Source organism: Eumetopias jubatus, unplaced genomic scaffold, assembly GCF_037043125.1.
Source record: "Eumetopias jubatus isolate StellerSeaLion01/CBP00866 unplaced genomic scaffold, mEumJub1_p1.0 scaffold_10, whole genome shotgun sequence".
NCBI lineage: Eukaryota > Metazoa > Chordata > Mammalia > Carnivora > Otariidae > Eumetopias > Eumetopias jubatus.
In genome coordinates, this window is record NW_028274816.1 from 4,063,726 (window position 1) to 4,090,161 (window position 26,436).

Consider the following 26,436-nt stretch of genomic DNA (forward strand, 5'->3'; position numbering starts at 1 on the left):
TTATGCTAAAAACCAACAGAAATAGAGGTGCGATTTACATATTAGTAATCTGCCTTACAGTCAAAGCCATTTTATTTCAACTGAAAACAATATGACTAATGAGAAAACTCCAGTTAATGTGAACAGAGTAAGAAAATACTTTTATGCCTGAAACATGCTTAACAATAAAATAGTACATATCTTTTCCTAGGTTTTTTTCACATAGACATTGCATTTTTCCATTTTCACTGCTAAAACAATTTCTATTGTTAATAATACACTATATTAGTTGTCATAAGTATCAATGGATAGAGGTACACACATAAAGGTACTTGTTTTTCATCCTAGGTAATTACCTAGAAATTGTACTATGCTCATCATATTAATCTTTTCTACCCTACTGAGTTAAAATAATTATATAAGAATGATGATGTTAAAACATTCTGCTTTGAAAGTACATCCTAGAAAATAAACCAGATGCATTTTTAAGTACTGCCCCCAATAAAACGAGACTAATTAATTGCAACCCCAAACAGTCCACCACAGAATTGGTGGATTTCAGATGAAACTATCAAATACTGTACTGAGTACCATAGCTCATTAATTGGAAATTCCTTCATTTTTGGCTCCATGATACATTATTCTTATATATTACCATATTTCCCCTCTCACATACATGAATGAGACAAATGAATCAATAAACAAATTGCTTGGTAGCACCGCATAAATTAAGTTTTATTAGATGACTGTATTTATTTTTATTCCAGAAGCTTAAAAAGTGAAAGATAACTGTAGAAACCAAGTCTGCTGTGTCATCAAAGTAAGGTTAAGACACACAAATTTGAGGCTATTGTACACCACCCACCCTGCTCCCACCCCCTATATCTATCACTGCCATTCTCTTATTTGAGAAACTAAACCTCAATGGTGGCAACAGGAAATGGCACAATCAAACTTAAAGTACAAAACTTACAGGCCAGAAAGTTTTTCCCATTCCTTTTTCTGGATCAAAATCACTCAGGCTGAACTTTTCCTTCTGGGAAGATACTACAGTAGATTCATATTTTCCAATTCTTCATGCTAAATATAACTAAAAACCCTGGACACTAGGTAGAGAGAAATCATGTCTGGAGACATTTTCCCCCAGTTTTATGGAGATATAATTGATACAGAGTACTGTATAAGGTGTATAGCATAATAATTTGACTTAAATTGTGAAATGATTACCACAGTAAGTTCAGTTAACATCCATCATCTCAAACAGATAAAAAAGAAAAAGATAAGAAGTTTTTTCTTGCGATGTGAACTCTTAGGATCTTATCTCTTAACAGTTTTCAAATATACCATACAGCAGTGTTAATTATAGTCATCATGTTGTATATTACGTCCCTAGCACTTATTTATGACTGAAAGTTTGTACCTTTTGACCATATTCCTTCAATTCTCCCTCTCCCCAAGCCTGGTAACTATAAATCTGATCTCTTTTCCTATGAGGTTTTTGTTGCTGTTGTTATTTGTTTTTTTTTTTTTTAGTATTCCGCCTATAAGTGAGATCATACAGTATTTGTCTATCTGTCTCACTTCACTTAGCATAATGCTCTCAAGGTCCATCTGTGTTGTCACAAGTGACAGTATTTCCTTCTTTTTTATGGCTGAATAATATTCAATTGTGTGTGAGTGTGTATGTATACATACACACATACCACAACTTTTTTATCCATTCTCTGTTGATGGACACTTAGGTTGTTTCCACGTCTTGGCTACTGTAAACAATGCTTCTATAAACATAGGGGGTAAATGTCTTTTTGACATAGTGTTTTAGTTTCCCTCAGACATATCCAGAAGTGGAATTGCTGGATCATATAGTAGTTCTATTTTTAATTTTTTTGAGGAGGCTCCACACTTTTCCAGAGTGGTTATACCAATTTACAGTACTACCAACAGGGCAAAAGGGCTCCCTTTCTCTATATCCTTACCAGCATTTGTTATCTTTTATCATTTTGATGATGGCCATTCTAACAGGCATGAGGTGATATCTCATTGTGGTTTTGATTTGCATTTCCTGGTGATTAGTTATGTTGAGCACCTTTTCATGTACCTGTTGGCCATTAGTATAGTTTTTTGGAAAAATGTTTATTCAGGTTCATTGTCCATATTTAAATTGGATTACTTGTTATTTTCCTATTGAGTTGTATGAATTCCTTATATATTTTTTTATTAACTCCTTAGCAGATCATGGTTTGAAAATATTTTTTTCCCATTCCCATTCTTTTCATTTTGTTGATCACTTCTTTTGATGTGCAGCTTTTTAGTTTGATGTAGTCCTACTTTTATTTTGTTTAATTTTAATTTTGTTGCTTGTGCTTTAGGTGTCATACCCCAAAAATCATTTCCAAGACCCATGACAAAGCTTTTTTCCTGTTTTCTTCTAGTTTTATGGCTTCCAGTCTTATATTTTTTAGTCCATTTGAGTTAATTTTGGTGAGTGATGTAGGATAGGAGTGTAGTTCCATTCTTTTAGATGTGAATAACCAACGTTCCCAACATCATTTATTAAAAAGATTGTTTTTCTTTCCACTGAGTATCCTTGGCTCCCTTGTCAAGTATTAGTTGACCTTATTTGTGGGGCTTTATTTCTGGGCTTTTCATTCTGTTCCACTGGTCTATGTGTCTGTTTTTTAAATCAATTCCATACTATTTGGATTATTACAACTTTATAATACAGCTTTAAATTGAAAAGTGTGATTCCTCTCACTTTGTTATTCTTTGGAGACATTTTTGATTGTCAAGCCTAGAGGGTGTTAGTGGCACCTAATGGGCAGAGGCCAGAGAGGCTGCTAAGCATCCTATAATGAACAGAACAACACTCACAACAAAAAATTATGTGGCCCACATTATTATTTAGATATATTTATCTAAATAATAATGTTATTTGCCATACAAATTTGGCACTGCAAACAGAAAGATAAATTAGGAAAAGATTTGAAAATTGAGGAGTTTATAATTTAAGGGGAATATAGGAGAGGCAAATCTGGATGGTCCTGGGTTCGTTTTCTCCTACCTTTTGACAACCTAGCAAGAAGTTGGCTCAGCAGGTCTGAGTTTGATCAATAAAAGAACAAGCTAATGCTAATAATTAAAGCTTAGTTCCCAGAGGCTCTTCCTTTCTAACAAGGTCATTTTCTTTCACCAGGAAATTCTCTTTTCATCTAGATATTCCTCATTTTCTTCTAATATCTGTATAAAATACATTTTCTGGACATTTTACCTTCTATTGGAGCATTCTCCATGGTGCATCCCATTACAGTTGATTTAGGTTTGTCTTACTGCAAGACAGTGAAAGGACTGGGGGCCAGGCATTCTGTTGTTTCTCTCGCTGTCAGTTATCATTAAATTTTACTGTACGTTTATACCACTTGGCACAAGCAATGAGTGTGTGCATACCTCCTTGAAGAACAGTCAAAAAAGTAAAGAAATTAAACAACAAAGCTGTAATAGAGGTATAAACAAATGTGAACAAACTAGAAGATAACAAAGTACAAAACAGTTCTATTAGCTAAGTTATTGAATTTGTTGACTATCTGTAGTAACAGTTTAGGGGGAAAAGGATGATGATATGTACCTTAGAAAAGACTGAATCTGTAAAGTAACATAGTTCTAAAGTGCCTACTGGAGTGGCTAAGGGAACTAATGACTCCCAGACTTTCAGTCTATGAGCCCATAAATTAGTAGTTGTGAAATTTTTGTGATGGCAGCTGGTTGGTATGGGTGAATCTTTGGCAGGGTTGGTATAGGTGTGGTTGACAGGATTTAGCTGTAACAGCTGAGCTGTCAAAGTCATGATAAGATTTTACTGGGAATGAAAAGACTAATGATTTATGTGTTAAACAAAATTACATTTTTAAATGTGACAAAAGAATTTTTTTGGAAACATCCTCAAATATTTTCTTAGGGTTTTTAACGTTTATTTTTAATTGTGGTAAAATGCACATCACAGATGACTGTTTCCTTTGCTGTGCGGCTTTTTATTTTGATTAGTCCTAATAGTTTATTTTTGCTTTTGTTTCCCTTGCCTCAAGAGACATATCAAGAAAAATGCTGCTATGGCCAGTATCAGAAATTACTGCCTTTGCTCTCGTATAGGATTTTTTTGGTTTCAGGCCTCATATTTAGTTCCTTAATCCAATTTGAGTTTATTTTTGTGTATGGTGTAAGAAAGTGGTCCAGTTTATTCTTTTGCACGTTGCTGTCCAGTTTTCTCAATACCATTTGTTGAAGAGACTGTTTTTTCCCCATTACATATTCCTGCCTTCTTTGTAGAAGATTAATTGACCATATAACTGTGGGTTTCTTTCTGGGCTATTTTATTCCATTGATTATATGTCTATTTTTGTGCTAGTACCATACTATTTTGATCACTATAGCTTTGTAGTAAGTAGTGTATCTTGAAATCTGGAATTGGGATACCTCCAGTTTTATTCTTCCTTTTTAAGATTGCTTTGGCTATTTGGAGACTTTTGTGATTCCACACAAATTTTAGGATTCTTTGTTCTAGTTCTGTGAAAAATGCTGTTGGTATTTTGATAGGGGTTGCATTAAATCCATGGAATGCACTGGATAGTATGGACATTTTAACAATATAGGTTCTTCCAATCCATGAGCATGGATTACCTTTCCACTTGTTTGTGTCATATTCAATTTCTTTCACTAGTGTTTTATAGTTTTCAGAGTACAGGTCTTTCATCTCCTTAATTAAGTTTATTCCTAGTTATTTTATTATTTTTTGGTGAAATTGTAAATGGGATTGTATTCTTAATTTCTTTGCTTTTTCATTATTAGTGTATGGAAATGCAACAGATTTCTGTACACTGATTTTATATTGTGTGACCTTATTGAATTGATTTATCAATTTTAGTAGTTTTTTGGTGGAGTCTTTAGGGTTTTCTATATATATATAGTATCAAGTCATCTGCAAATAGTGAAAGTTTCACTTCCCCCATACTAAATTGGATGACTTTTCTTTCTTTTTCTTGTCTTATTGCTGTGGACAGAATTTCCAGTACTATTTGAATAAAAGTGGGGAGAGTACACATCCTTTTCTTGTTCCTGATCTTAGGGGAAAAGGTTATGTTTTCCCCCCATTGAGTAGATGTTTACTGTAGGTTGTTCATATATGGCCTTTATTATGTTGAGGTATGTTCCCTCTAACCCTACTTTGTTGAGGATCTTTATCATGAATGGATGTTGTACTTTGTCAGATGATTTTTCTGCATCTACTGAAATGACCATAAGGTTTTTATACTTTCTCTTGATGATGTGATGTGACACACTGATTGATTTGTGAATATTAAACCATTCTTGCACCACAGGAATAAATCCCACTTTATGGCGGTTTATGATTTTTTTAATGTATTGTTGGGCTCCGTTCACTAGTTCTTTGTTGAGGATTTAAAAAAATTTTTTAAAAAATATATATTATTTATTTATTTACTTATTTATTTGACAGAGAGAGAGAGAGAGAGAGACAGAGACAGAGACTGAGCATGAGCCAGGGGGGAGTGGCAGAGGGAGAGGGAGAAGCAGGACCCCCTGTGGAGCAGGGAGCCTGATGTGGAGCTTGATCACAGGAGCCCAGGATCATGACCTGAGCCAAAGGCAGACGCTTAACTGACTGAGCCATCCAGGCACTCCTTTTGTTGAGGATTTTTGCATTTATGCTCATTAGAGATATTAGACTGTAGATCTCTTTTTTTTTTTGTAGTGCCTTTATCTGGTTTTGGTGTCAGGGTAATCCTGGTATAATAGAATGAATTTGGAAGCTTTCCTTCCTCTTCTGTTTTTTGGAATAGATTGAGAACAGGGATTAACTCTTCTTTAAGTGTTTGGTAGAATTCACCTGTGAAGCTTTCTGTTCGTGGACTTCTGTTTGTTGGTAGTTCTGAATATTGATTAAATTTCATAGCTGGTAATTGGTCTGTTCAAATTTTCTATTTCTTCCTGCTTCAGATTTGGGAGGTTATATGTTTCCAGGAATTTATCCATTTCTTCTAGGTTGTCCAGTTTGTTACATAATTTTTCATAATATTCTATCATGATCCTTTGTATTTCTGTGGTATGTGTTATTATTTCTTTTTAATTTCTGATTTTGTTTGAGTCCTCTCTCTCTTTTTTTGATGAGTATGGCTAAATGTTTATCATTTTGTTGATCTTTCTGAAGTACCAGTTCCTGTTTTTCATTGATATGTTCTATTTTGTTTTTAGTTTCTATTTTGCTTATTTCTGCTCTAATATTTATTATTTCCTTCCTTCTACTAATTTTGGATTTTATTTGTCTTCTTTTTCTAGCTCCTTTGTTAACATTAGGTTTATTTAAGATTTTTCTTGTTTCTTGAGGTAGGACTGTATTGCTATAAACTTCCCTCTTAGAACAGCTTTTGCTACATCCAAAGATCGGACCATTATGGTTTTTTTTTTTTTAAAGATTTTATTTATTTATTTGACAGAGAGAGACACAGTGAGAGTGGGAACACAAGCAGGGGGATTGGGAGAGGGAGAAGCAGGCTTCCTGCCAAGCAGGGAGCCCAATGTGGGGCTTGATCCCAGGACCCTGGGATCATGACCTGAGCCAAAGGCAGATGCTTAATGACTGAGCCACCAGGGCGCCCCTGGACCATTGTGTTTTCATTTTCATTTCTCTCCATGTATTTTGATTTCCTCTTTTATTTCTTGTTGACCCATTCATCATTTAGTAGCATGTTATTTAACCTCCACGGATCTGTGTTCTTTCAATTTTTTTTCTTATGGTTGATTTCTAGTTTCATAGTGCCGTGGTTAGAAAAGATGCATGGTATGACTTCAACCTTTCTGAATCTATTCTGTCCGACATAAGTATTGCTACCCTGGCTTTCTTTTCACTTTTGTTTGCATGATAAATGCTTTTCCATTCTTTCACTTTCAATCTTCACATGTCTTTAGGTCTGTATTGAGTCTCTTGTAGGCAGCCTATAGGTGGGTCTTGCTTTTTTATTCATTCTGTCACCCTATGTCTTTTGGATTATTAGTCCATTTACATTCAAACTAATTATTGATAAGTATGGACTTATTGCTATTTTGTTATTTGTTTAATGGTTGTTCTAGTACTTCTCTGTTCTTTTTTTCTCTTGCTCTCTTCTCTCATGGCTTGTTGGCTTTCTTTAGTGATATATTTGGATTCCTTTCTCTTTATTTTTTTTTGCATATCCCTTGTTTTTGATTTGTGGTTACCATTAGGTTTGTATATAACATCTTAGGTATGCAGCAAGCTATATTAAGTTAGTGGTCACTTAAGTTTGAATCTATTCTCTACTCCTCTCCTCCCTAAGTTTTAGGTATATAGTGGCATAATTTTACATCCTTTTATTTTGTAAATCCTTTGACTGATTTTTATAGATATAGTTAATTTTACTGTTTTTGTGCTTCCTTTACTTATCTTACTCCTACTTATGGTCTTTCCTTCCCACTCAAAGAGTACCTTTTAACATTTTTTGTAGAGCTGGTTCAGTGGTTATTAATTTCTTTAACTTTTGTTTGTCTGGGAAACCCTTGCTGGGTTTTTCTCTCAGTACTTTTAATATATCATGCTACTCCCTTCTGGCCTGCAAAGTTTCTGCTGTACAATCAGCTGATACTTATGTGGTTTGTCTTATATGTAACTGTTTTCTTTCCCCTTTGTACTTTTAAATTCTCTTATCACTACTCTTTGCCATTTTAACTACTATATGTCTTAGTGTGGACCTCCTTGGGTTGATTTTGTTGGGGGCACTCTGTCTTGTGGATGTGCATTTGTTTCTTTCCCCAGATTCTGGAAGTTTTCAGCTATTATTTCTTCAAATACATTTTCTGCCCCCTTTCCTTTCTCTTCTCCTTTTGCAAATGTTATTACTCTTGGTGATGTCTCGGAATTCCCTAAGTTTATTTTCATTTATTATTATTATTTTTTCTCTCTTCTGTTCAGCTTGCTTGCTTTCCATTACTCTGTCCTCTAGGTTGCTGATCCTTTCTTCTTCTCTTTCATTCCATATAATGTATTTTTCATTTCAGTTATTGAGTTCTTCATTTATGATTGGTTCTTTTTCATGTTTTTTTAAATCTCTTTGTTAAGGGTCTCACTGAGGTCCTGCACTCTTTTCTCAAGTTCAGTGAGTATCTTTATGACATTACTTTAAATTATCTATCAGGCATAATATAACTTATCCCCATTTTGTTCAGGTCTCTTGCTGTGATTTTTGTCTTGTTTTTTCATCTGGGATATATTCTTCTGTCTTTTGTCTAACTCTCTGTGTCTACGTGTCAGCTACGTCTCCTACTCTTGAAAGTAGTGGTCTTATGTAGAAGAGATCCTGTAATGCCCTGCATTGCAATGTCCCTTGTTCACTAGAACTTGGCACTTCAGGGGTATCTCCTGTGTGTGTTGTATGCTCCCTATTGTTGTGGCTGAGATGCATTTGCCTTCAGTTCAGTCATCTTCAGTGGCTTTTTTTTTTTTTTTTTGCCTGTGGGCAGGTTTGGATCCCTGTGTTGTTAGTGGGTCAGTTTGGGGTTGCCTTGGGCTTGAGTTGAGTCATAGCAGGTGTCTGGCAGAGATGCAGTAGCAGAAAACAACCCAGAGCTTTTCATGTGTTGTCCCCTGAGAAGCTTTGGGTGGTGGGCAGGGCCTGTAGTCAGACCAGCTGTCTACTCCCAGCCCAATGCTGGGGCCGCAGTTGGACTCGTGTCTGTGGTTATCTTTCCTGCCAGGGGTAGGAGTCACCTTAAGATTGACTGATTTAGAGTGTGAGCAGGGGGAGGGGGAGAGGGAAAGTACCTCAAGAAGACTCTGTTCTGAGCGCATAGCCCCACGTGGGCCTTGATTCCATGACCCTGAGATCATGACCTGCACCTCCAGCTCAAGCTCTGAGATTAGTAAACAAATCTCCCTGTTTTATACCCTCAGCATCTTTCAAACTTGCTTCTATGCTATATCTCCTTGGACTGTTTGTGCTCTCTCCTCAAGGGAGACTCAATTTCCCATTGCCCTTCTGGCTCTCCCAGAGATGAACTGGCTGATTTTTAAATTTCTATATGTTAAGCCCTGCTGACTACAATTATTTGTGAAATCATGCTCCTCTGGTTTTCAAAGCCATATGTTATGGGAATTAGTCTTCCTCATGTGGGTTCCCCATGCCTGGGGTGCTTGGTTGAAGATCTGTTTCTTTCCCTTCTCTGAGCCCGCTATGTCCCTTCCTCCCACAGGCAGTCTTGCACTTCCATTCACCTCCCGACCACATCAATGCCCTTCCTGACTGATTGAGCTACCCAGATGCCCCCCTTTTCATATATTATTAATCACTGGTATATCTTTGTTGGAGAATTATCTATCCAAGTTTTAGTCCATTTTGAATTGTTTTTGTTTCTCTTGTTGAGCACTGCCACATGATTTGAGATTTCTGCCTGAGGCAATACCTGTATCTAAGTGCTTTCAACTATATTACATTTAATAGTTACAACTGCATACCAGTCTTTGAAATAACTACTCAGTCACAGGGTAGGGTGTGAGAAGAATTAATGCTAGAAGAACATTAAAGAATATCAATTAACTTGTGAAGCAATAGCAGACATTTAAAAAAAATCTTTATAAGGCTTGAATCTGTATCCTTTTTGTTCTTAATATTTAGTTCTTGAATTTGAGAACTAAGCCTGAGTCTGCCAATGTTATAGAATCACTTTATTTCTGTTTTCAATTCTAACAAGTCCTTCAGACCACTAGTGTCTCCTTCCATAAAGTACTTGAGTGTATTAAGTGATATTTTCCTAGGTGAAAAAGATAATTAAACTTTTAATAACGAACACCCATTCTATCTCATCTATTAAATTATTCAGATACCAGTAAAAGAAATTCTAAAATATTTATTGATTAAAGAATAAGTACTTCCTATTACCTACTTTAACATAAAGGAATAATAATAGCCACATAAAAATATTTGGAAGGGCACACTATTTGGTTCTTAGTATTCAGCCTGAGTGAGTATTATGTTTCTAAACTTTGAATATAACTAAACTGTTATTTCTGTTTTGTACAATAAACCTGCCCATACTATGTATTCCTGAAAAACTTTTTTTTAAATTTTTTATTTTTTAAAAGATTTTATTTATTTATCTGACAGAGAGGGAGACAGTGAGAGAGGGAACACAAGCAGGGGGAGTGGGAGAGGGAGAAGCAGGTTTCCTGCAGAGCAGGGAGCCTAATGCAGGGCGTGATCCCAGGACCCTGGGATCATGACCTGAGCCAAAGGCAGATGCTTAATGACTGAGCCACCTAGGCGCCCCCTGAAAAACTTTTAAAAGTATTTCTGCTTATATGGACAAGATTTAAAGATATCAAAAGCAATATAGTCAAAATGATACATTTAATAAAACAATCTGTTCATATGTTTTAATTTAATTACTTTAATTCTTTAATTAAAATACCTGAATTTAATTGTAGTCTTAACTGGTGAAAATGTACTTTCTTTGGTCTTAAATGAAGAATGTTAGAAAGCCTAGAAGCTTTAGGGTATATCTATTATCTTTTTCAGAATGTATTAGAAAATGGAAATCTATGTTCATTAAATTAAGGAAGAAAGAAATGCAAGAGCAGAATGCCAGGATCATAACTTTTTCTTGTTTTACTAAGAAATTTTCTCTTCTTTATGCATCAATATATGTATTATTATTATACTGGAGTGCTTTGTAAATTCTCATGTACTTAAATTTCAAAAACTTTATGCGTTATATACAGCTGACAGGAAATTTTACACCTAATATTATAAATGAGAACATCCATGTACAATACTCTGCACAGTGCCTGGTCAGAGTAAGTACTAATCACTGTTGGCTATATATTATTACTTAGGAGTACCCTCAAATCCTAAGGACATAAAAGATAATGATGATGTTGCTCAGGAACAAACAGCAAGCAGTGTGTTAGAATCACTGGGTCAGCAGACTCTTTTCCTGTCACTCAACTACTAAAGAAAGTAGAATCAGCAACCTCCCAGAAAGCCAAGGGATATACCCATTGTCTAAATGCTGTTTCTGAAATCATTACCAAAAAAAAAATCATGAAGTACAAAAGTCTTAAGCCTAAAGCAATAAAAAAGAAACAGAAAAATCATAAAACAACAATTCATGTTTGTTAAATTTAGTCATCATTTCACTTTACACAGTTACCATAGTTTAAATAGAAATGAAACAAAGACTGTTAGGGATAATTTCCTCTTTTTAGGATACCCTAAGCTTTTTCAAGATGACATTTAAAAATACTGTAGTAGTATTAAGAATGCATAGGTTTTGGGGCACCTGGCTGACTTATGTAGGAATAGCACACGACTCAGTCTCAGGGTTTTGAGTTGGAGCCCCATGTTGGGGTGTAGAGATAAATAAATAAACTTAAAAAAAAAAAAAAAGAATGTGTAGGTTTTGTAGCTAGAGAGTGTTGAGTTTAAGTCCAGGTCTACAGTTAACAGCTGACTGACACAGCTAAATTACTTGAGCTCTCAGAGCCCCAGTATCCACAGGTACAGAATGAGGGCTGCCAGGCAAAGGTACTGTGAACTTCAATGAGATAACATGCAGTGAGTCTGCAATAGTGCCCAGCACAAAGTAGGGGCTTTATAATAATAAACATCCATAGATCTATTAATTTTAATTCAGTTTTTATGAAGTTTATACTACTTTATATTAGATTAAGAAATCTGCTTACAACTGGTTATGAACTATCACTATGATCTATTTTGGTTAAGCTTTCTGTTCAAGTTTTTGGTCTCAAATCTTTTTTTTTTTTTTTTTTTTTAAGAAATAGAAGTCCTTATACTGATCTTATGTAATCATTTCAACCAACACTTGGGTGTCCTAGAGTGCACAAAGTACATAAAGACAAAATTAGGTATATAACCAGTCCTCAATGAGTCTACTGTCTCATGGGAGATAAGAGATATAACTACTGATACAAGGTAGAGTGTGACAGGTGTAATAAGAAAGGTACCCCATAAAGTTCTACTGACATTTGGTGGGAAGAGGGTTTATCTCCAGTTTTGGAAGGAGGGTTAGTGAAAGACTGATGGGACAGTGTCTAAAATATGGGGAAGAGGAAAAGATGGAAGAGTGAACAAAGGCATTGTTCTTAGAACTGGAAAAAGCTAGATATATTGAACACCAAGCTGGATATATGTAGGATGCATAAAGGAGATAGGGAAAGATATGGCTGGTAGGTAATTTAAGGTTTAGTTATGGAACTCCTTGATTCTCAGGCAGTAGAAAGTTATTTAGGGATATAAGAAGACTTGTGCATTAGAAAGATGAATTTCTACAAGATTTCTAAGAGATTTCAACATTCTATAGAAGCTAATCTCTGATGTTAATGAGAACAAACTGTTTAGACAAGTGTTATCTAAATTTGCAATGAGTAATATCAGAGATTATGGAAAGATGAGAAAATATTGATCCATGACTTAGTCTTTGTGGGAGTAGTACGGGGATCTATGAGGTATTATGTTGAGTAGGTACAATCTAAATCCTGGTCTGTATCATGTATTTGTTTTTTGTGGCCTCTAATTCTCCTGTTGTTTTCATGGTCTAGAAAGTCCAGACTAATAACAGAAAAAGCACAAGAGAGAGTAACAATTTAGAATTTGTGTCAGGTAGAGCTAGCCTAAAGAAGCAAATACTTGAGTAAATTGCTATATTTATAATAAATCAGTTCATATCTTCTTTAAATTTACTTAGTTGATTTTACCTGATATTGTATTGCTTATGAGTTTAAGATAAGGAGCGGTGAAAAATTAATTAAGGAGATGCAGAATCTAGTGTTTTCAAATAGTTCTCTATTTCAATTTTAGACTCAACTTATAGTAAATAATTCCTTGCATTGGCAATGTTTTATTTAAGCATGCATAAGAAAATCATCAAGAACTTTATTTCATGAGTTTGTTCAATGTGTACTGTTTCCTATATTACAGCCATTGTATACATAATATATTTGTGAATTTCAACCTTTATTGCAGCACATAGTAGCTTTCCATGGTTTGTACTGTGCACAACTGAAGTTGGAGGAAAACATGGATATTGAAAATAGTTGTCTTTAAGTAAGACTAAGGCAATGAGAAGGTATACATCAATGGTATTACTGAGTGATGAATGAGATTTTAATCAAATTCCTTTTACCAAATATACGTCCACATAGTTTGTTGGATTATTTCCAACAACTTGTGGGATTGCAAAACATTTGGTAGCAAAGACCACAGAATAGACAAATTATATTCTTTCTCCCACTTTCTGTTTCCAAAGCTGTTAGGTGGTGGTTTTTCCTTTGGTATTAGGATCTGTATTGACTGTAATACTGTACTAGAAATCAGTTTGTAGATAGAATTTCAGGAGGCAAATCTCTTGTTTTTGTTGACACTACAATTTATGGGTTCTTTCTTTTGATTCTTCTAGAATATGACTTTGATTCATTTGCATTTGTACAGATGGGATTTCTTTTTTTTCTTTTTTATTATTGTTATGTTAACCACCATACATTTACATCATTAGTTTTTGATGTAGTGTTCTACGATTCATTGTTTGCGTATAACACCCAGGGCTCCATGCAGAACGTGCCCTCTTTAATACCCATCACCAGGCTAACCCATCCTCCCACCCCCCTTCACAGATGGGATTTCTAATAGCTGAACAGCTGAATAATTTGCAAACTTCCTTACAGTTTCACAGACTTTCTGTATTTCATCATTCAGTCACTCAATTTTTATAATTATATCAAGAGGGTATATCAGTTATTGCTTACAGATATTCCACATCTTCCCACCCCTCCTTCCTTTCTCTCTTTCATTCTGGTGAAAGAAAATTAGCATCACTAGCCAAGTCCCCATCCTTATCTCTGTCAGCTTGGCTATTTCTATCAGATCTTTAGTTGATTAAGGTAAGGGAATGACTCCCTTGCAAGAATTCATTCAGAGAAGAATGTTATGGATTTCCAGGAGGGCATAACAACTCTTTCCATTTTCTGTTATGAATTATGTATTTTGACACAAAATATACCTGATTAGTTAAGTATTGCTTAAACTGAAATTTTAGGTTGAACTATGAGTTTGACAATTTAAAATGTGATTAGTGGTTAGAATAAAATGATTTGGGACTAAAAATATTCTTTTAAGGATAATTACATGTGGATAAATGGAACATAACTATACTTTGAAGATAATTTCAGAAAATATGTATGTAAGAAATGAACATAAAGGATAAAATGTTTTTGACACTGGAAGATGTGACAATTATTGGCTCAAATGGAGAAATCTGAAAGGTTATAAATGAACATTATAGAAAGGCAATGTGCTTATGTGTTATAATAAATCATCTTCATCAATAACATAATGTATGACTAATAATCTAATGTGAATATGAATTCATCAATATGAATTTTGTTACTACAAATGCTTCTTTGCCCTCTGAGATGCTGTGTTGTCTGTATGACATACATTTTAACTGCTTATATTTGAGGCATATGATGATGATGAAGTGTGCATAGAAGGTAAGGGTTACTTATGTTTTTTTTCAGACATGTTAACAAATAGTAACCATAGAGGATTGAAGGGAAAATTATTTCCCTTTAGATTTAAATAGCAGGACTAATAAGTAATTTAAGGGGTAAAAAAAATCTTATGTCTAATAATGTTATTATTCACAAATGACCAACAACTTACTAGTTTATACAATTTTGCTACCATGCTATAATCTACTAAGTTTTCATCAAATTTTGTTGAGGGAATTTGGATCATCATTGCAGATCTCTGGCTAATTTACAAGACTAGTAAACAAAATCCTAGATTCCAAACCAGAGGAGTTTAGCTCCTAAAATTGTAATGATAAATGTAGTTTAATTTAATTTTTGTGATCTGTTACAGAAACTATTGGTTATTTAGAAAATGAATGAACACATAGATCAATGGAACAGAATAGAGAGCCCAGAAAAGGACCCTCAACTCTATGGTCAACTCATCTTTGACAAAGCAGGAAAGAATGTCCAGTGGAAAAAAGACAGTCTCTTCAACAAATGGTGTTGGGAAAATTGGACAGCCACATGCAGAAGAATGAAACTGGACCATTTCCTTACACCACATACAAAAATAGACTCAAAATGGATGAAGGACCTAAATGTGAAACAGGAGTCCATCAAAATCCTTGAGAAGAACACAGGCAGCAACCTCTTCGACCTCAGCCACAGCAACCTCTTCCTAGACACATCGCCAAAGGCAAGGGAAGGAAGGGCAAAGATGAACTATTGGGACTTCATCAAGATAAAAAGCCTTTGCACAGCAAAGGAAACAGTCAACAAAACCAAGAGACAACCGACAGAATGGGAGAAGATATTTGCAAATGACATATCAGATAAAGGGCTAGTATCCAAAATCTATAAAGAACTTAACAAACTCGGGGCGCCTGGGTGGCTCAGTTGGTTAAGCGACTGCCTTCGGCTCAGGTCATGATCCTGGAGTCCCGGGATCGAGTCCCACATCGGGCTCCCTGCTCGGCAGGGAGTCTGCTTCTCCCTCTGACCCTCTTCCCTCTCGTGCTCTCTATCTCTCATTCTCTCTCTCTCAAATAAATAAATAAAATCTTAAAAAAAAAAAAAAAAAAGAACTTAACAAACTCAACATCCAAAGAATAAATAACCCAATCAAGATATGGGCAGAAGACATGAACAGACATTTTTCCAAAGAAGACATCCAAATGGCCAACAGACACATGAAAAAGTGCTCAACATCGCTCGGCATCAGGGAAATCCAAATCTAAACCTCAATGAGATACCACCTCACACCCGTCAGAATGGCTCAAATTAACAAGTCAGGAAACGAGAGATGTTGGCAGGGATGCAGAGAAAGGGGAACTCTCCTATATTGTTGGTGGGAATGCAAGCTGGTACAACCTCTCTGGAAAACAGTATGGAGGTTCCTCAAAAAGTTGAAAATAGAGCTACCCTATGATCCAGCAACTGCACTACTGGGTATTTACTCCAAAGATACAAATGTAGGGATCCAAAGGGGTATGTGCACCCTGATATTTATAGCAGCAATGTCCACAACAGCCAAACTAAGGAAAGAGCCAAGATGTCCATAGACAGATGAATGGGTAAAGAAGATGTGGTATACACACACACACACACACACACACACACACACACACAATGGAATATTATGCAGCCATCAAAAGGAATGAGATCTTGCCATTTGCAACGATGACGTGGATGGAACTGGAGGGTATTATGCTAAGTGAAATAAGTCAATCTGAGAAAGACATGTATCATATGATCTCACTGATAAGAGGAATTCTTAATCTCAGGAAACAAACTGAGGGTTGCTGGAGTGGTGGGAGGTGGGAGGGATGGGGTGGCTGGGTGATAGACAATGGGGAGGGTATGTGCTATGGTGAGCGCTGTGAATTGTGTAAGACTGTTGAATCACAGACCTGTGCCTCTGAAACAAATAATACATTATATATTAAAAAAAAGAAGAAGATAGTAGGAAGGGAAAAATGAAGGGGGGGAAATTGGAGGGGCAGACGAACCATGAGAGACTATGGACTCTGAGAAACAAACTGAGGGTTCTAGAGGGGGTGGGGTGGGGAGATGGGTGAGCTTCATGATGGGTATTAAAGAGGGCACATATTGAATGGAGCACTGGGTGTTATACACAAACAACGAATCATGGACCACTACATCAAAAACTAATGATGTATGGTGATTAACATAACATAATAAAATAAAAAAATGCAAAAAAAAAAAGAAAATGAATGAGTACTCTGTAATGTAACTTTCTTAACAACATTTGGCTATTCAAACAGTGCGAGGTAGTGGAGAAAGATCACAGAGTATTTGGTTAACAATGCTAAGATCCCTGGCAGCAAAAGTATGATTAGGGCAGGCCTTTTTTTGAATAATACTAAGGCACATTATTGTCTCTGGCTGTGGCTTTCATACTTTTTTGACCACAGCCCACAATAAAAACTACATTTTATGTTATCATGCAGTATGAACACACACGTGTAAACACATAAAATAAAAGTTTCATGAAACAATACTTAACATTACTATCTGTGGTATACTCTGATATTTTCTATTGTTCTCTTTCATTCTATTAAATAAAAAGTCCTTGTCATAAGCCACACCAAATTAATTTCATGACCCACTAATAAGTACCGACCCTTAGCTACTTTATGAGAAAACCAGGGTTGCAGCTTCTGAAGTACATATATGTAGTCATTCTCTTTCTAGAGTATAAAGTTCTCTAGTGGGGCTAGATGGGTTGGAAGGTATGTATGGTTTAAGCAAGCAATATTTCTGTAGACTTCAACATGCTTAGCATTTAAACTAGGAATTTTCATCCTTTGAAATTTGGAGGGGGGTTTCATAAGAGCACTTCTTTTTTTAAAATAATTTTTTTATTGTTATGTTAATCACCATACATTACATCATTAGTTTTTGATGTAGTGTTCCATTATTCATTGTTTGTGCATAACACCCAGTGCTTTAAGAGCACTTCTTGAATCAATCGAATTAAGTGCTACTTCCCTGTTTAGAACATATATTTATGCAAGAAATGTAGCACATGCTTGAAATATTTAAAATATTTATTATTATTATTTATTAATTTCTTAAAGGCAATATATGATCAGTGTAGTAAAATGAAAAATGAAAAAATATAGAGAGGAAAATCCCACAATCAAGACATAATCATGGTAACATTTGTATATGTCATTTTTGTTCTTATATTTTTCCTACACATAGGTACACTTATAAACAGACACAATTTGGATTACATATGCAGATGTACCTCACTCCCAAATGTTATACCATAAATATGTTTGTTTAATCAAAATTATTTAAAAATATGTCAGAGGCTGGAAATTATTATAAAATAGTATAGTTTATTAATTATTTTCCAAGATTACTAATACCTTTTAGTTTTGATTTTTTGCCATAAAAATTTACATGCTCATTTGATTTATGCATTCAACTGCATTTATCTTTTCTGTAGATATTTTCTCCTTTTCTTTTATGCCCACAAATTCCTTCCACAATTCAGGGAAAAAATTAATTACTCTTAAATACTTAATTTAGTAAGAACAGACCCAGTGTTCCATTATTGTTTTGGGACAGACTAAAGGAAATCATGCTAAGGAAATATTCTTCCATTCACTTAAAAACAGCAATGGATACTGAGTATTATTGAATGAGTTGTTAGCACCTAGTAAGATATTCTACTAGGTATCAATGCCTATTTGTAGTAGAGACTCATTAAATATATATTTTTGAATGAATCAACATTCACAGTTAAAAAACATTTTCACATCTAACTTTACGAATATTTTAATAGCCTTTCATTTGTTGTAAAATTTATTTTTTAAAAATTAAATTTAAAAGAACTAAAAGTAGTAAGTAGTTAATGTACCTAGTAGGAAGTGAATCTCTTAATATCTTTCTTCCCCAAGATAAATGTTAATTTGATGAATATCCTTCTAGCTTTTTTCCTACGGAGTGAGAATTATTCATTTAACTGCAAAAAATATATGTACAAAGATCTTTACTGTTATATTGTTATATTATACTGAAAAAAAGAAAAATAACAGTGGCATGTCTAGAGTAGTTATTGTATCAATATACAAAATGATCCCCAAATAAATTACCTATATAAACAGACATGGAAAAATGTACACAATATATCATTGCATAAAAAAAAAAAAAGAGGAAGATGGGTCTTTAAACTTTTTTGATCTGTTGTTATGTTAATGAAGAGATTTCCCCCACTTTAAGCTATTAGTGCATTTGGAGATAACTATCTACTTGATGATGTTAAGTAAGCAATTCTTTCAAAATACAGATGAATTAAAATTGTTGGTATTTTAGATAGCATTTTTCATTAATAATTGACCAGTGAGCTAAGTTTTTGGTTTTAGGTATGCTGGCCTTGCCTAAGTTATGCTTACTTCATTAAATAAGTAACTTCATCTTTTTTTCTTGTGTTCTGGAACACCTTACTTAGCACTGAAATTATCTCCATCTGAAACTCAAATATAATTAACTGATAAAAGATAAAGTCAGCTGGTCCCAGAAACTTTTTTGTACAGTTTGATATGTACCTGAATTAAAACATAAATAAGTAATTTGTTCAAATTATCTTACCTTAAGTTTCCCTAACAATGGTATATTATTATTTTTTTAAAAAAGATTTTATTTATTTATTTGACAGAGAGAGAGGCACAAGCGAGAGAGGGAACACAGCAGGGGGACTGGGAGAAGCAGGCTCCCTGCTGAGCAGAGAGCTGGATGTGGGGCTTGATCCCAGGACCCTGGGATCATGACCTGAGGTGAAGGCAGATGCTTAACCTGGTTAATTGAGCCAGCCAGGCATCCCAACAATGGTGTACTAAAGTGTTTGATTTTAGTTGTGTTTGTCAATTTCTTCTTGAATTTAATTAAACAGCTTTTGTTTTATGGAATGTTTCTGTGTTGAAGCAGTATTATGATTGAGTCTTAAATGTGTACAATTAGCTAAAAAGGAAATACACTCTGGTATGTTTATGTTAGGCCATTATATAAAATGAGAATGGCCATATAATGAATTGTTTCTTTCTTTTGTTCTCTTGGTGCATAAAAGTAGAGGAGTAACAGTAACTCTGTTTATATTTCTTCATGGTTAGGACTCTAGGAGTCTCAAAGAAGCCTATTAATATGTTAGGGTTCCTTTTCTTACTTAGAGAGTTGAAATTAGAACAGTTGTATTTACTGTGATTTGGACCTCATCTCCGTCAGCTAGCCATCTGTTAAAAGCAGACATCCTTTGTTTAGTCTTATTTCCTTTTTGTTTTGGTTGCATATCCCTTGATTATTTATTCAAATATATAACCAGAAGTTTTTCTTTATAATCACTTACTAAAAAACCTCTATGTAACATTCTAGCTTCTAGTCCACATATGAGAAAACTAGAATTAGTCTAGGTTGTAGATCGGTTTCCTAATTTTTACTTCTTCTAAGAATAGCTTTGTTAACTAATTACCACTTCGCACTTTGCTCAAGATAACTCCAGTAATTTCTCCCAATCTCTCTGTCACTTCAACTGAAAAATAAGGATAATGATTTGGCTCCATCACAATAGGGATATATGAGGAATGAGTGTTAATACATTTGACATGAGGACCTTTTTGTAATCTACTGATGTGCAGGGACTATAACAGAAAAAGTGAAGATTTTATAAAGCATGTGAAAACATGATAATTTTTGTCATTCAGCTTACCTTGCCAATAGATTGATTAAAGGTGTTTTTGTGCATTATAGACATTGTATCTAGTCTTACCTGAACCATTTTTCAGATATCCATTTGCATCTACAGTTGTATACATGATATAAGGTCCAGGCTGATTTACTCCAAAGGGCTGCAATAAAAAAGGAATAGTAAAGCCTCGGAAAGTAAGTGAATCATTTGAAGTTTCAGGAAAATCTATTACAAATAAAGTAAAATGTTCTTATATATATAATTATTAACAGATGGCAGTACTTAGAGAACATTTCCATAAATAGACAACTTGTTAACTATTTAAAAGAAAACCTCTGCTAGTAGAAACACTTTAAATGTGTACAATTAGCTTTAAATGATAAACATTTTAAATTATTTGTTAGTTGCATTTACATAGTTCATTAGTTTTGTTATACATTTCTAAGATCTATTATCTTTTCTTTATTATATAAATGTGAATATTTTAAGCAAAATTTTCCTTACTACTTTTGGTTCTACCCAGAATAGAGGTATGAGAATTTTATTATGACATTTCTGTAGAATCTAGCATTGCTTTTCCGTTCTGGGATGGATTGGACATAGTTTACATTTTCCCAATAAATATCAAAATGAATAAAATCCACCCATAATAATTATAATGGAATGAAAAATATCAATGAGTCGTTCCACCCACTTATTCTCTTGTACTAGACTTAGAGAAGACATTATTTTCCAGTTAAGGAAAAAATAATTGGCAGAGCTTAGTTACAATGGTGAGGTTTGTCTCCAATTTGTATATTGTTCCTTATTTCTGGAACATTCCTCACACATTGATACAGTGATTTATTCTCTTTAGATATAAAGGCTAATTAAATAGGGTTATAAAGAAACCAATGTCTGCAACGGGTATCTTAAGAAGAGGTGACAAAATGATCAAGAAATTCTTTGAACACTTCATAGAATTAAAAATTCTACTGTTCTCCCCAATAAAGTAGGGAAAAGTTAACAAAGACATGTAGATAGTCTAATCATGTGCTAGAAATGATTTTCCTCCAGGATGACAGGCAAGAAATTAAATTAATTTTGTTGATATGACAATTACCTGATTGATATTTTAAGAACATTAGAAGTCTATGGGCTTTTAGTGACCATGAGAAAACAGGTTGTTCTAAGAATGGAATTACTCAAGATATAACTGAATAAAGATTCATGAAGAATATCACACAAATTTATAATAAAAACAACCTTATCAATGAAGTATTTTTATGTAGAAAAAAGAATATTACACTTTATGTAGCATACTACTTCAGTAGAAGAATTACCAAGATTCCTTATCTATATCTCTGTTTTGCAGATGGGCAAGAGAGAGCATTGTTCTTTAGATAGGAACAGTTTTAAAGCAAACCACGGATAGTTGCATAGACGTTACATGATGGAATTATATTCTTCATACAATTATTTTTTCCTTTACAGTTTTATCATTTATGCAAATATGTTAAAATATATTTGATTATGCCTATTTTAATTTTTATGTAAATGGAACCATACTGTATCTTTCTGTGACTCGCTTTTTAAAATAGATTTTTTGAGACACATCCATGATTAAGCATGTAGCTGTATAGTTCATTTTCATTGCTAATAGAGTATGCCATTGTATGATTACAGCATAAATATTTGTCATTTTATTGCTGATTGACACTTGTTTCCATTTTTCTTTTGCCATGATAAACATGGCATTCTTATGTATGTCACCTGACGCACAAGTGCTAACATTTATCAGGAGTTAGGTACCCAGAGGCAGAACTGTAAAGTCAAAGGATATATATGTATGTATCTTCAAGTGTACTGGGTAGTGTCAATTTTTTAAAAGTTTTTATTTAAGTTCCAATGAGTTAACATACAGTGTAGTATTAATTTTCGGCATACAATATAGTGATTCAACACTTCCATACATCTCCCAGTGCTCATAATAAGAAGTATACTCCTTAATCCCTACCACCTATTTCAACCATCCCCCCCCCCACCTCCCCTCTGGTAACCATCAGTTTGTTCTCTAGAGTTAAGACTCTGTTTCTTGATTTCTCTCTCTCCCCAACCCCCTTTTTTCTCTCTGCTTGTTTGTTTTGTTTCTTAAATTCCACATGAGTGAAATCATATGGTATTTGTCTTTTTCTGACTTATCTCGCTTACCATAATACTCACGAGCTCCATCCATGTCATTGCAAAGGGCAAGATTTCATTATTTGACTGAGTAATATTCCAATGCATGTGTGTGTAAATATATATATATATATATATATACCATACTGACCCTCCCACCCCCAAATATAGGGTTAGAATTAGAGCCAGGGTTAGGGTATGTGCCTGCTATCTTGCAGTTCAGAGACCTTCACATAGGGTTAGGTTTAGGGATTAGGGGTTAAGTGTTAGGGTTAGGGGTAGGGTTAGGATTTGGGTTAGGCGATGTCCCTGGCATTCTGCAGTTCAGCAACCTTTCCAGGGAATAAAACCCCAGGGTGAGAATAGACATGGAAATCATCTACCAAGCTGAGGCAAGCAGGGGATTTGAGCCTCTAAATACTATTTGTTCTTTGGGTGTTGAGTTTGATAAGTTCTTTATAGATTTTGGATACTAGCCCTTTCTCTGATGTCATTTGCAAATATTTTCTCCCATTCTGTCGGTTGTCTTTTGGTTTTGTGGACTGTTTCTTTTGCTGTGCAAAAGCTTTTTATCTTGATGAAATCCCCATAGTTCATTTTTGCCCTGGCTTCCCTTGCCTTTGGCGATGTTTCTAGGAAGAAGTTGCTGCGGCTGAGGTCGAAGACGTTGCTGCCTGTGTTCTCCTTTAGGATTCTGATGGACTCCTGTCTCACGTTTAGGACTTTCAACCATTTGGAGTCTATTTTTGTGTGTGGTGTAAGGAAATGGTCCAGTTTCATTCTTCTGCATGTGGCTGTCCAATTTTCCCAACACCATTTGTTGAAGAGACTGTCTTTTTTTCCACTGGACATTCTTTCCTGCTTTGTCAAAGATGAGTTGACCATAGAGTTGAGGGTCCATTGCTGGGCTCTCTATTCTGTTGCATTGATCCATGTGTCTGTTTTTGTGCCAGTACCATACTGTCTTGATGATGACAGCTTTGGAATAGAGCTGGAAGGCCGGAATTGTGATGCCGCCAGCTTTGCTTTTCTTTTTCAACACTCCTCTGGCTATTCGGGGTCTCTTCTGGTTCCATCCAAATTTTAGGATTATTTGTTCCATTTCTTTGAAAAAAGTGGATGGTATTTTGATGGGGATTGCATTGAATGTGTAGATTGCTCTAGGTAGCACTGACATCTTCACAATGTTTGTTCTTCCAAATCCATGAGCATGGAACGTTTCTCCATTTCTTTGTGTCTTCTTCAATTTCTTTCATGAGTATTTTATAGTTTTCTGAGTACAGATCCTTTGCCTCTTTGGTTAAATTTATTCCTAGGTATCTTATGGTTTTGGGTGCAATTGTAAATGGGATCGACTCCTTGATTTGTCTCTCTTCTGTCTTGTTGTTGGTGTAGAGGAATGCCACTGATTTCTGTGCATTGATTTTATATCCTGCTACTTTACTGAATTCCTGTATGAGTTCTAGCAGTTTTGGGTGGAGTCTTTTGGGTTTTTCACATACAGTATCACATCATCTGCAAAGAGTGAGAGTTTGACTTCCTCTTTGCCGATTTGGATGCCTTTGATTTCTTTTTGTTGTCTGATTGCTGTGGCTAGGACTTCTAATACTATGTTGAATAGCAGTGGTGAGAGTGGACATCCCTGCCGCGTTCCTGACCTTAGGGGAAAAGCTCTCAGCTTTTCCCCATTGAGAATGATATTCACTGTAGGTTTTTCATAGATGGCTTTTAGGATATTGAGGTATGAATCCTCTATCCCTATACTCTGAAGAGTTTTGATCAAGAAAGGATGCTATACTTTGTCAAATGCTTTTTCTGCATCTATTGAGAGGATCATATGATTCTTGTTCTTTCTTTTGTTAATGTATTGTATCACGTTGATTGATTTGCAGATGTTGAACCAGCCTTGCAGCCCGGGGATAAATCCCACTTCGTCATGGTGAATAATCCTTTTAATGTACTGTTGGATCCTATTGGCTAGTATTTGGGTGAGAATTTTTGCATCCATGGTCATCAAGGATATTGGTCTGTAATTCTCCTTTTTGATGGGGTCTTTCTCTGGTTTTGGGATCAAGGGAATGGTGGCCTCATAAAATGATTTTGGAAGTTTTCCTTCCATTTCTATTTTTTGGAACAGTTTCAGGAGAATAGGTATTAATTCTTCTTTAAATGTCTGATAGAATTCCCCTGGGAAGCCATCTGGCCCTGGGCTTTTTTGTTGGGAGATTTTTGATGACTGCTTCAATTTCCTTAGTGGTTATAGGTCTGTTTAGGTTTTCTATGTCTTCCTGGTTCACTTTTGGTAGTTGATACATCTCTAGGAATGCACCCATTTCTTCCAGGTTATCTAATTTGCTGGCATAGAGTTGCTCATAATATGTTCTTATAATTGTTTGTATTTCTTTGGTGTTGGTTGTGATCTCTCCTCTTTCATTCATGATTTTGTTGATTTGGGTCATTTCTCTTCTTTTTGATAAGTCTGGCCAGCGGTTTATCAATCTTGTTAATTCTTTCAAAGAACCAGCTCCTAGTTTCGTTGATCTGTTCTACCATTCTTTTGGTTTCTAGTTCATTGATTTCTGCTCTGATCTTTTATTATTTCTCTTCTCCTGCTGGGTTTAGGCTTTATTTGCTGTTCTTTCTCCAGCTCCTTTAGGTGTAGGGTTAGGTTGTGTATTTGAGACCTTTCTTATTTCTTGAGAAAGGCTTGTATTACTATATACTTTCCTCTCAGGACTGCCTTTGCTGTATCATTTGAACAGTTGTGTTTTCATTTTCTTTGGTTTCCATGAATTTTTTTAATTCTTCTTTAATTTCCTGGTTGACCCATTCATTCTTTAGTAGGATGCTCTTTAGCCTCCATGTATTTGAGTTCTTCCCAACTTTCCTCTTGTGATTGAGTTCTAGTTTCAAAGCATTGTGGTCTGAAAATATGCAGGGAATAATCCCAATCTTTTGGTACCGGTTGAGACCTGATTTGTGACCTAGGATGTGATCAATTCTGGAGAATGTTCCATGGGCACTAGAGAAGAATGTGTATTCCGTTGCTTTGGGATGGAATGTTCTGAATATGTCTGTGAAGTCCATTTGGTTCAGTGTGTCATTTAAAGTCTTTATTTCCTTGTTGATCTTTTGCTTATATCTGTCCATTTCAGTCAAGGGGGTGTTAAAGTCCCCCACTATTATTGTATTGTTGTCAATGTGTTTCTTCGCTTTTGTTATTAATTGCCTTATAAAATTGGCTGCTCCCATGTTAGGGGCATAGATATTTACAATTGTTAGACCTTCTTGTTGGATAGACCCTTTAAGTAGGATATAGTGTCCTTCTTCATCTCTTATTACAGTCTTTGTTTTAAAATCTAATTTGTCTGATATAAGGATTGCCACCCCAGCTTTCTTTTGGTGTCCATTAGCATGGTAAATGGTTTTCCACCCCCTCACTTTCAATGTGGGGGTGTCTTTGGGTCTAAAATGAGTCTCCTGCAGACAGCATATTGATGGGTCTTGTTTTTTAATCCAATCTGACAGCCTGTGTCTTTTGATTGGGGCATTGAGCCCATTTACATTCAGGGCAACTATTGAAAGGTATGAATTTACTGCTATTGTATTGCCTGTTGGTGACTGTTACTGTATATTGTCCGTGTTTCTTTATGATCTATGCTGCTTTTAGGCTCTCTCTTTGCTTAGAGGACCCCTTTCAATATTTCTTGTAGGGCTGGTTTCATGTTTGCAAATTCCTTTAGTTTTTGTTTGTCCTGGAAGCTTTTGATCTCTCCTTCTATTTTCAGTGATAGCCTATATGGATATAGTATTCTTGGCTGCATATTTTTCTCGTTTAGTGCTCTGCAGATATCATGCCAGTCCTTTCTGGCCTGCCAGGTCTCTGTGGATAGGTCTGTTGCCAATCTAATATTTCTACCATTGTAGGTTACATATCTCTTCTCCCGAGCTGCTTTCAGTATTTTCTCTTTGTCTCTGA

General features: G+C 35.1%; 1 protein-coding gene across 2 annotated transcripts in view; it reads right to left on the reverse strand.

The window, feature by feature from the left end:
* The window catches only part of ITFG1 (integrin alpha FG-GAP repeat containing 1), a 326,458-nt gene that overhangs the window by 35,373 nt on the left and 264,649 nt on the right, over window positions 1-26,436 (reverse strand). For both annotated transcript variants that reach the window (XM_028091250.2, XM_028091252.2), the window contains one exon: window positions 20,379-20,457. In XM_028091250.2, coding sequence (XP_027947051.1) covers window positions 20,379-20,457 — 79 coding nt within the window. The remainder of the gene's footprint in view (window positions 1-20,378; window positions 20,458-26,436) is intronic.